Source organism: Pseudoliparis swirei, chromosome 2 (assembly GCF_029220125.1).
Source record: "Pseudoliparis swirei isolate HS2019 ecotype Mariana Trench chromosome 2, NWPU_hadal_v1, whole genome shotgun sequence".
In the NCBI taxonomy this organism is placed as follows: Eukaryota; Metazoa; Chordata; class Actinopteri; order Perciformes; family Liparidae; genus Pseudoliparis; species Pseudoliparis swirei.
Window position 1 is genome coordinate 5506260 of NC_079389.1, and position 12437 is coordinate 5518696.

Consider the following 12437-nt stretch of genomic DNA (forward strand, 5'->3'; position numbering starts at 1 on the left):
TAAAGGGTTAATTGTACACAAATGAAGGTACATCTTCGGCGTGTTATTTGCTTCTCCCACTTGGTTCCTGTATGTTTTGCTTACCTGTCGACATCATAGAGCTGAAGGTTTCCATATTTCACAGGGAACACAGGACAGTGGTTGAACCCCAAATAATCAGGTTTCCCGAATGCGTCCCCTAACATGATGTATAGTCATGTTTAATGTACACACAATATAATGTATCTGTCACATAGACTCAGAGTAAAGAGCTGCGTCTAATTGTTGTGGTTCTCTCATAATTTCTTCTTTCTATCTCCTAATTTTGACTTCACATAGGAACATTTTTATTATCACAGCTACATTTTCACCTCATTTTTTTATTTTACTTACTGAAATGGGCTTCCATAGTATCCACCTTTGCAGCGGAGAGAGAGAAATGAGAGCTGGAAAGAAGACTCGAGTAAGGGCATCTCTACAGTGCTCGTCCTGAAACTTGATTTGCAAAAACGATGGCCTCTTTTAATGCATTTAGACTGAGCTATTACCTTATGAATGATAACATGGTTATCAGGATGACTTCTATAACATTCATGAATCAACGATAAAAGAACGGGTGTATCTGTATATATGTTGTCCTTACTATGGCCTAACTAATCAATCTACGCTTTAAAGTTGGCATCTAGTGTCATACATGTCACATTATCTTGTACCTGAATGCACCGTAATGTCCTGGTATTCATCTGCAGACCAATACTACCTCAACCAACCAGGTCACAATAACAGGAAGAAATCCGACTTAAACCATCAACTCGGACTGTTGTGATATGTTTCAGCATTTGTTTTCTATTCATGATTAAAGCCCCAATGTGGTTTCAACCACACTGTTTATATACATATACTGTTTATCTATATATCAGCTTTAGTCAAATTGGTTTGCTTTCTACTAGCTTAGAAATAGAGATGTAAACAATATAAGTATATGTTTTTGAATTAAAACAATTTTTATTTAGAAAAAACAACATTAAAAATAAAAAATAAACGTGAAACATCAACAATATTAGCACCATAGTTAAAAAGGAAAAAATATGAATGTATTTTTCTTGAGAGGTTGTCATGCTTTATGACCTTGTCATTGCATGTCGGTAATCAGCCACTAGCACATGAAATAATTAATTATTTACATAATTGCAGCAACATTTAATACTTCACAAAGGTGTTTCAATTACTAAAGAATAATTAGCAATTTATTTTCCAAAGAACACCCTCTAATGAATAATTATACTGCTATTACAACTAAAACATGTATTAAGCCTGCAAGACAGTTACAGGATATAGTCGGTTGAACTTTAGATTAATAGAGTAAGTAAGAATACATTTCATTTAAATTTGTTCCTCAATAATGTTTTGCTTTGGAATGAAGCTAAATGCTGAGTCATTGGATCATTTCATAGATTATTTGACTGAAACAATGTTTAATTTGAGTATTATATTGGAGTTAAAACTGTATAACTGCATATGTTTAGAGGCAGGGGCTTTGCTTTATGATATTTAGTATTTAACTTATACTAAAGGCTTTAGTTGGTGACTGTTTTGTGTAGTGTGTGAAGTAGTTGTTATAGTTCAGGGAAATATGGTGTGTTTGTTTGACCTACAAGGAAACTTTAAAGCATATTATTCATATATTACATTCATACTCTTTGAATCTCACCCGTGGGAGCAATAGTCAGGGAGCAACAAAATATCTTGCATGTTATTATTTAATTCTGACCCTCAAATTTGTAGTGCTCTTACATCACTAATAGTTCACCACCAATAACAGTTACCCGTGTATACATAAAGCCTTGTAAAGGTCCTTTAGGTTGCTCTCACACTGTATTTTGCTATTTTTTAAAATAACTTTACGTATACAAATTGTTGTAATGCAAAGCTTCCAATGCGTTGCCATTCTTAAGGTCATTTTACATGTTTTCCACGACAAAACAAGGAACAGAAACTGTATTAATACAAATGCATGCATGCAAAAACATACAGTAAAAAAGAATTAATATGCCTTTATGAGTATCTACTGTATTTCACATTCTTTGCTGCATGGGGTAGCTGCCAGTGCAGGAACAAAATGTGCCTTTGTGTCACCAGAATTGTAGTGTGTGTCTTCCTCTTTGGCGTAAACTGAACATGTTCTCTTTATATGTTTGTATAAATTGTAATTCTTATGGCTTTTCTGGCATGCAAACACATCAGAGGAACCGTCACCTTTGAGGTGTTCTTTCAATGCCTTTTTATATATATATATATATATATATATATACGCAAAGCTGTTAGAAAACAACTTTGCTCCTCCGATCATGCGTCGATAAGGCGATACAGTATCAAAGCTGCTGTACATACACACCGGCATACCTCCTGGTTTTCCCCTCACCTCTCACGAGATCAATATTTTGTTGACTTGATCGCGTTTTTATATTCTACAAAAATATGCTTTTGTGCTTTTACATCGGATATAACAAATACCCAGAGAAGGAGGAGTGCACGTACTGCCCAGCATAAAGTCCTGAGGCCTGATCTGAGGGCAGCTGGATATACACAGTGTCCCCAGCTTGTAGAGGTAGTACTGCACTCCCTGATGCTTGATCCAGGAATCCCTTTTTGTATTCGTCGTACGTATACATCACCGGCTCATTGTTCCTCATCAAAGCCACCCACACGTTAGCTCCTTTGCAATGAACGTGGTAGGCAAAATAATAAATGCCGGGCATGTCACAGGTGAAAACTCCGGTCTCGGGGTTGTAGTTCTGGCGACCATTGTACAAGAGCTTGTCAAAGATGACCGGAGTGCCCACAGGTGGGAAGGGAGTCGTTACTATCGCTGTGAACGCTGGCATTTCCAATCCACTGGCACCCATGACTTCAGCTTCATTGCCTCCATACTTGCCCTTCTTACCGTAGCCGCCGGCCTTTACACCATCCAGTTCTGGGCCCATCTCGGAGAGCACTCCTGCCATGTCGGGATACAGCCCAGATGCTCCGGGTGGGCCAGGAGGTCCGGGAAGGCCAGGTGTACCTGGTTGTCCAGGGGTTCCTGGTGAGCCCTCTTTCCCTTGGGGTCCTATGGGTCCAGAAAGCCCCGGATTCCCCACACCTGGAATGCCTGGTTGACCTAGTAGACCACTATCTCCTTTAGGCCCATGAACACCGGGAGGCCCGTTTGATCCAGCTTTGCCATCCATTCCAGGGATTCCTTTGGGACCTTGAGGACCAACCTCACCAGTAAGTCCACCTTGTCCTTTTGGCCCGGGAAGTCCTGGAGTACCATGGGTACCAGGTAGACCTTTATGTCCTCCGTCTCCCTTTGCGCCACTCGGTCCTGGTGGACCTCTTTGTCCTGGCTCTCCATTCTCTCCAGGCAGACCATCATTACCGGGTATCCCAGGGGTACCAGGGTCACCCTGAGATCCATTAAGCCCTTTATGTCCTCCTTCTCCACAGTCACCTTTCAGACCAGGTGCACCTAAACCTCCTGGGGTTCCCGTAGGGCCTGGAAGACCTGGTGGGCCATTTGGTCCAAGGGGTCCAAGCAGGCCAGGCAGTCCTCCGTGGCCCTTATCTCCTTTTGGCCCAGGAAGTCCAGGGGACCCACCCATACCTTTATCACCCTTTGGTCCTGGGAGTCCTGGTTTACCAAATCCAGGAAGCCCTGGCTTTCCTGGTAAACCTGGTGGTCCTGGATGGCCTTTCCCACCTGGCATGCCTGCCTGGCCTGGCAGGCCATTCTGACCTGGCTTTCCATGACCAGGTTGGCCTGGTGGGCCAGGCTGTCCTCCTTCACCAGGGGGCCCAGCTGGTCCTAGCTCTCCAGGATTTCCTTTCCCTCCTGGTGGTCCTAGTGGCCCTGGTGCCCCATTCAAGCCAGGTTTTCCAAAACCAGGCAGCCCTCGTGGGCCAGCAGGTCCTGGGGTCCCTGGAAGCCCTTTGTGACCAGGTTGTCCGGGCAGCCCCATTCCTTTATCACCTTTGGGTCCAGGTAATCCCGGTAGTCCCGGCAGACCTTTGTGACCTGGCTCTCCTTTGGAACCTGGTTGGCCCGGTAATCCCTGTACCCCTGGTTTACCTATTCCTGGCAGCCCAGGTGGTCCTGGGGGACCCTGAGGCCCTGGCTGCCCAGCTGGCCCTTCTTCACCTCTAGGACCCATTTCTCCTTGTGGTCCAGCGTCACCATTTCCTCCTGGCTTGCCGGACAGTCCTGGCAAACCTGGTTTTCCCATTCCAGGCACTCCTGGTGGACCAGGAGATCCAGGTTGTCCCGCAGGTCCAGGCAGTCCATTCCCTGGAGGACCCGCAGGTCCCTTTGGTCCTGGTGGTCCAACTGGGCCTTGCTCTCCTTGGGGCATTCCTTCAGCCCCTCTAGGGATTGTCTGACCTGTGAGATACACAGACAGCATTTTGATTATATGAATACATTGAAAATAATGATTGAGTCCTTGTTGGGTCTGAGGACACGTGTTCAAGATGTGATCGTACACTACCGGTCAAAAGTTTGGAGTCACCCAGACAATTTGGTGTTTTCCATGAAAACTCACACTTTATTTATCAAATTAATTGCAAAATGAATAGAAAATATAGTCAACACATTGACAAGGTTGGAAATAATGTCTTTCATTAGAAATATAATTGTTGTTCTTCAAACTTCAAGCTCAAAGGAAGGCCAGTTTTATAGCGTTATAACTGTTTTCAGCTGCGCTAACATAAAGACGGTTTGCAAGGTTTTTTAACCCTCTGTTAGTCTTCTAAGGCGATGAGCAAACACAGTGCCCCCAAACTTTTGAACGGTAGTATATGTTCACGGAAGATTGTTGATGACTCACCTTTGTATTGGCCACCATTATATCCGCCCCCTTTACGAGGGTTTTCTTTGCCCTTGTGCATCGGCATCTGGGGTAGCTCCTTCCTGTAGTGGGGGTACTGCATGTAGGGAACCTCCTTGCCAAGGTACTGTTGTTGGGGAAAGTTCTCTTTGCCCATATGTTGGTGGTGCTGCATCGGCTGGTATGGCTGAGGGTGTTGCTTGTGTCCATAGTACGCCCCAGCACTCACATACGTGAGTACTGCAATCTGTAAAAGTGTCAGGAGCAGTGGGATAGGAAGGGGACGCATGGCCAAGGCCTGTAATGGAAGGTAGAGAGGACCAGATATGAGGGATCTGTTTTAAAATCCTGTACAGTAGTGAGTAGATCACACATTGGTATGGTAGCACTTTAGTATTTCATGATATAGGTCATAACAACATCATCAACAACCTCATTTGCACAATGCAGCTGCAGGTGACGCTCTGTCTCCCTCTGCTGGATATACATGTGTACTACACAATGCTCTTGTTATTGTTTTCAGTCAATTGCACATGTGAAGGTGTCTCTATGTAATATTTGATTTTTTGAATAAATAAGCTGGTTAAATGTGGGCCATTTGCACTTAGCCAAAGTTGCCATCTCTACCAATAGGGATATGTATGTTATTATTTTATAATAACATCATAAATATTATCACCCAATGGAAAGTATTACTGAACTATTTTCCGTGAAACAAAAATGTCAATGTCTTAAATGCCTAAACAACATTTATTAGTCTGCCATGACCATTTCAATCTAATATATTTGGACTGAACTATGCAGAATTATCTGTATATTTCCAAGTCCTACAAAGTCCTACTTTCAGAATACGATTCTCATATAACTATGTCTTGAACAGTTTAAATCTAAAGCCTTTAAGATTAAAGATATTTTAGGCTTTTAATCAACAAATAATACCCCATCTACTTAAATCCAATAGAATACAGGAGGTGGGGATACACTGCATTTACTATAGTTGTCCACTAGAGGGAACCATATTTAATGTCGCATTGAATCTGTTATTACATTTTTCCTGAACTTTCCATGTCTGCAAACGTGATGTGAAAACATGATGCCCATCAGTCCCATAATGAACCACTGTCTAAGATGTGTGGGGACATAATAATGACAAATTTCCCCTTGGGGATTAATAAAGTATATATCTATCTATCTATCTATCTAACACTAGTTTCAAACATTCATTCGTTGCCTGACACGAACGTTTTTTCTTCTTCTTTTCTTTGTTCTCCTTTTTACAAGTGTGTGAAGTATTTCTGCGACCTCCTAGTTCCCTCTCTGGTGTCCTCGCCGCTCCTGCTGGTAACGGCAGATTCCACCGACACATTCTCATTTCCCGACATGTCAAATACCGACGCTCCATCGCAGGCCCCTCGCCTCAAACTGAGACGCTCCGGAAGTATACGCGCCATGCCGGCAGCAGTTTGGGACATGGCTGCGGTCCCACGCGTTACATGCACCTTTTTTTAGAGTTTTTTTGTTGGGGAGTCTGTTTTTGTCTGTCTTGACAGGAAGTTACATTTATACAATCGCTGAGTCAGGTTTAGGATTAGAGAGTTTGGTTGACTTGACTAACTAGAAACCAAACACTGTGACTTAAGTCATGAGTGGTTTTTTTAAATTTTTAAATCTTTTTTTAAAAGTTAATGTCCATTTTTTTGTTAACATCAACGTCCGTCAACACAGGAAGTTAGTTTTATACAATCGCTGAGTCAGGTTTAGGATTAGAGAGCTTGGTTGACTAACCAATGACTTACGTCACAGTGTTTGGATTTTAGAGTTTTTATTTTTTATTTTTAACCTTTTTAATACTTTTTTTAATGTAAACATCCGTTTTTTTTAGTAAACGTCAACGTCCGTCTTCACAGGAAGTTAGATTTATACAATCACCGAGTCAGGCTTTAGATTAGAGGGCTTGGCTGACTAACTAATGACTCACGTCACTGACCGACTAACAGCTCAAGAGACCATTGTGACAAAACGTCAACGTTTACTTTTTTAGTTTTGCATGGACACAAACGGCGGTCTCCTAGGTGACAGTCCTATATTTGTTTGAGCCGTCCACCCGGCCCATGTGTCTTATATTGCTCTTTATACTCTGACCGCCTGATGACCATCGGCTTTACAATGGAGTCGCAGTGTGTTGGTGTTGGTATCAGACTCATAGCGGCACTCATCAAACAGAAGATATTTGATGTGTCGGCTAGTAATCGCATAGTCGGGACAACAGCTCTGGGTCCATGTTCACTTCCTGTATGCTGATGCCACACACCGACACACACACACACACACCAAGAGGATTGGAACCCATTTTCTACTTTTTACAACCGTGAAATGGTCTTAGAGTCAGAGCATCTGTCGCTGCATTAGTGCAAACACTTTCAGTCGGGTATTTAACACAAAAATCTCGAGACGATCAAAATCTAACACAAGATGATTCATGAGAAATATCTAAAGCCGCCTGCAGGTGCCCGTCAGACGTCTGGTCCAACAAGAGACAGACACACAACTAAGTTACATGAATCGGTGCCTCCATGGTGGCACAAGACCTAAAACGAAAAATTAAAAAAGTATATAAACAAAATACGGGGGAGGTCAAAACGTATATTTATGTTTCTATGTTTCACGAGACATTATCGAACCCTAAAGATCTTTGCTTTAAACGGCCGATAACGAAGCAGAACTATAGGTCACCATGCACAGCTCCTCTAGGTGTCTCAGTTTCCAGTTTCCATCCCAGTGTCGGTTCACTTATCTCCTAAATTATTATTATTTCTAATTCACATCCTAAAGCCCGTCCTTAGTGTCCAGTCCATCGCCGGCTCGTTGGATCTTCTCTGCCCTTTGACCTTTTCCCAGTCGAATGTTAATTCTGACACGGCGATGCCACCGTCTCTCCCCATGAGAGCCGTTCTTTGAAAGAAGCCCACCGAGTTTCCCCCGGCCGGAAGAAGCCAAACATGCCAAAGAGCTCGGAGGAATGCCGCCGGTTTATTTTTACCTGCTTTATTGGAAGCGGCGGTCTGTTCCCAGTATCGTAATAAAGAAAAAAGAAAAAAGAGAGCTCTAAATAAAATACACGGAAGTAAAGAAAATGGATAAGAAAATAATGAATCTCTAAAATATGACAATTTGAGAATAAACCTTTTTTTGTTAACTTAAGGTTTCCAAGTTGCTACTAATAATGAAACTATTCATATATTATGAAGTCTGAACAGAGAGAAATGTAAGAATGTCTCCTGAATCCTTAACCCTGCTGTTATGTTCGTTTCTTACAGCCGTGGTGTTCCCGGGTCAATTTCACCCGGTTGATGTTGAATCACCCAAAAGCGATCAGAAACAAAAAAATCCTACAAACTATAGTTTGTACCTCATCACCAATTTCATTACTAACAATTCAATCAGTTTTTGGTGGAATTGAGTTATTCACCCCTTCATAGATCAGAGTTCTTTATATCTAGATATAAATTGCATTAGTCGACCATAACATGTATTTTCTCCTAAATTTTATTTGCATTTTGTACGTTTTTTTTTTTCATTGCAAATACATTTATTTATTTTTTACGTTTTAAAATGTTGATTCCACTAAATAAGGTAAGCAGAAGAAGTTTTATACAGAAAAAATACTGACAAATATTTTTCCTAGATTTTCAAACTTTGAAACGGGTCAATTTGACCCGCAACATAACAGGAGGGTTAAGAGATCCAAAACCTTGGCAGCACCTTTAAAGCATATGTAGTTGAGGATGATTCTGGGTCTTAAAACTGATAACTTCAAAGAAATATTCAGATGCACTTTCACTAACAAATAATCTTTTCCACCATGTATTGATTGGTATGCCAGGCAACAGTCGCTATTCTATACTTTAACACAAAAAGGAAGTTTTTATGGCGCAAAAGTGTCCAAACATAAAGCAGAATGATTTTTAATGACACCAAAATGTATACAGTGTCACTTTTTTAAATAAATGTTCATTTTTGGGATGTTTTCTCTCATTTACAGAGATTGTAAACTTTATACAAAATGTCAAACAGTTAAAATAAGTTGAGAGAAGACAAAGTAAGGACTAGCAGCGCAATATATCATGTATATTTATATTATTTTAATGACACCAAAATGTATACAGTGGCTCTTTTTTAAATAAATGTTCATTTTTGGGATATATGAAATTATCGCTATTCCGGACACATTGTGGCATTTTTCTAAATAAAATAAAAAGCTTTGTACATAAATATATTATATTATATGTGTCTTGTTTCCTCTGTATATTTAGTATTAATAATTAGTATTTATTATTCTTATTGTGTTTTATTGTTATCTTTTATTAATGCTCTAATGCTGTGATCCTGCATTTACCCACTGCGGGACTAATAAAGGAATATATAATCTAATCTAATTATGATGGCACAGAAAAGGACGGAGAGCAGGAAGTGCACTTTTGACACATTTCAATATAACGACCAAATGAGTGTTGATCGTGATTTCTCTCATTTACAGAGATTGTAAACTTTATAGAAAATGTCAAACAGTTAAAATAAATATGCTTTTTTTGTTTGTTTTAAAGTTGAGAGAAGACAGTCTCAAGGATAGCAGCGCAATATATCATGTATATTATGATATGCCCATTTATATATATATATATATACACTACCGTTCAAAAGTTTGGGGTCACTTAGAAATGTCTTTATTTTTCAAAGAAAAGCACTGTTTTTTCAATAAAGATAACATTAATCAAAAATCCACACTATACATTGTTAATGTGGTAAATGACTATTCTAGGTGGAAACGTCTGGTTTCTAATTAAATATCTCCATAGGTGTATAGAGGCCCATTTCCATCAACGATCACTCCAGTGTTCTAATGGTACATTGTGTTTGCTAATCGCCTTAGAAGACTAATATCTGATTAGAAAACCCTTGTGCAATTATGTTAGCACAGCTGAAAACAGTTATGCTGGTGATATAAGCTATACAACTGGCCTTCCTTTGAGCTTGAAGTTTGAAGAACAAAATTAATACTTCAAATATTAATCATTATTTCTAACCTTGTCAATGTCTTGACTATATTTTCTATTCAATTTTCAATTCATTTGATAAATAAAAGTGAGTTTTCATGGAAGACACGAAATTGTCTGGATGACCCCAAACTTTTGAACGGTAGTGTACATACATAAAACGGTTTAAGAAAACAAATAGGACCGTTTTACTGCCTTTTAGGAACATCTCAGCACAGTGTCAGTATGCGCCTGAGTGTGTGTGAGTGTGTGTGAATGTGTGAGTGTGTGTGAATGTGTGAATGTGTGCGTGCATGGGTGGTTTTAAAGGGTTGGAAATATTCTGACAAAACCTGCGACCACCGCACAACGAGGGTCTGTTCAGTGTCGCGTAGCAACACCACGACGTTGTCACAACAGTGTAATGGAAACACCCTCTTTTCTTCACCTTGTGCGCGTTTTTTTAACACATTTGATCTCCACGAGTGTCGCCTGTGGAGAGACGTGTTCGTGCAGTCGGGCCGCTTTCAGACTCGGGGCAGAAACATTGAGCGGCAACATTTCCACGTCTGAACAAAGTGACCGTAAAGAAGTCCATTGTGCCAAGTTCACTTTAAGAAAACACTCGTGACCTCCGTACCGACGGCAGACATGAAGTCACTTGTGAACGTAAAAAAAACAATCTGCCTCCCTCGGCACGATGACAATGTCACCGTGAGATGCTGCTCAGCAGGTTATCATTATACCCATGTTCACCATATTTGTGAATTGTGTCAGCCAATTAGTAGTGAACACAAAGGAGCAGCTGAGGCGGATGGGATTGTCTGTAGTTTTATGGATATTTAGTCATAAAACTAAGTTTTGGACCCAAAAAAACGAGTGACCTGATGTCAACATATAAATGGAGTCTGTATGTTTGTCTCAATCCGACCGGAGAATATTGAGATATTTCCTGGTGGGGGTAGTCCCCTACGTCATCAGGAGTCATCCTTGTGACAAACTTGTGTCCATATTGGACAACCCGGACCACCCTCTCCACCACCTCCTACAGGGACAGAGGAGGACTTTCTCCAAACGTTTCTTCACGCTCCGAGGACAGATACAGGAGAACATTCCTGCCGACGGCTATGAGGCTCTATAACAGATCACCTCTTGCCAGATCATAGTGCAATAACTGTAATAATAACTTCATATTTACACTATGTTGATCTGCACTTCACACATTTCATTTATTTACACTTCACACATACACACATACATTTCATTTTCATTTACACTAAAAAAATAAATATATATACACTTTTATTAATCCCCAAGGGGAAATTAGTTCTCTGCATTTAACCCATCCTTAGTTATTAAGGAGCAGTGGGCTGCAGTGATACACCCGGAGGTTCAGTGCCTTGCTCAAGGACACTTCGACTTGCAGCTAATGGGGAGAGCGGGGATCGAACCCACGACCTTGCGGTTGAAGGACGGCCCTCTTACCCCACTGAGCTAAAGCCGCCCCCCACTACACACATACACACACTTTGCATTTTGCACACTGTCTATATTTAATATTTTTATATCTAATTTAATTATACACTGCATTCATTAGTATTGTATTGCGTATGCATATATGTTGTATATATACATATATATTTTATTTTATATTTTACTTTGTATACTTCTTGTATACATCTATATCTTTCACTCGTATACATCTCTATCTTTCATCCCTGTTTTTTATATTTTATATTTTATTTATTTTTTATTCTCTTGTGTTTAGTTTATTGGTGCTGCTACTGTTACGACAAATTTCCCCTTGGGGATTAATAAAGTATCTATCTATCTATCCTGTGGGAGTCATTTACTAAAAATGCCATCTAATATTGCACATTGGCTCCGTCTATGAACGCTATGATATAGAATTTCCATTTCACAGTATATATTCTCATGTCTCTAATGTAAACAAATAGCAAAGCAAAATATAGCTTCAATCATGATCGACGGAACCAGTTTGGTGTGAATCGGACCCAGCGTGCAGGAGAACTTGTCAATTACAGGACTGTCTCAGAAAATTAGAATATTGTGATGAAGTTCTTTATTTTCTGTAATGCAATTAAAAAAACAAAAATATGCATCTTGTTTCATTACAAATCAACTGAAATATTGCAAGCCTTTTATTCTGATTTATTGCTGATTATGGCTTACAGCTTAAGAAAACTCAAATATCCTATCTCTAAATATTAGAATATCATGAAAAAGTATACTAGTAGGGTATTAAACAAATCACTTGAATTGTCTAATTAACTCGAAACACCTGCAAGGGTTTCCTGAGCCTTGACAAACACTCAGCTGTTATAAATCTTTTTTTTTACTTGGTCTGAGGAACTATTAAAATTTTATGAGATAGGATTTTAGAGTTTTCTTAAGCTGTAAGCCATAATCAGCAATATTAAAAGAATAAAAGGCTTGCAATATTTCAGTTGATTTGTAATGAATCCAGAATGCATGACATTTTTGTTTTTTAAATTGCATTACAGAAAATAAAGAACTTTATCACAATATTCTAATTTTC

The 12437-nt window shown here is 39.9% G+C and overlaps 1 protein-coding gene across 1 annotated transcript; it reads right to left on the reverse strand.

Moving 5' to 3' along the window:
* Positions 1 to 2471: 2471 nt before the first annotated feature.
* Positions 2472 to 5142, reverse strand: col8a1a (collagen, type VIII, alpha 1a). The gene is made up of 2 exons (XM_056435472.1): positions 4845 to 5142; positions 2472 to 4399 (listed from the first exon to the last, which is right to left on the reverse strand). The coding sequence occupies exons 1-2, from the start codon at positions 5131 to 5133 to the stop codon at positions 2472 to 2474; spliced, it is 2217 nt and encodes a 738-aa protein (XP_056291447.1). The 5' UTR covers positions 5134 to 5142.
* Between the last annotated feature and the right edge of the window lie 7295 nt (positions 5143 to 12437).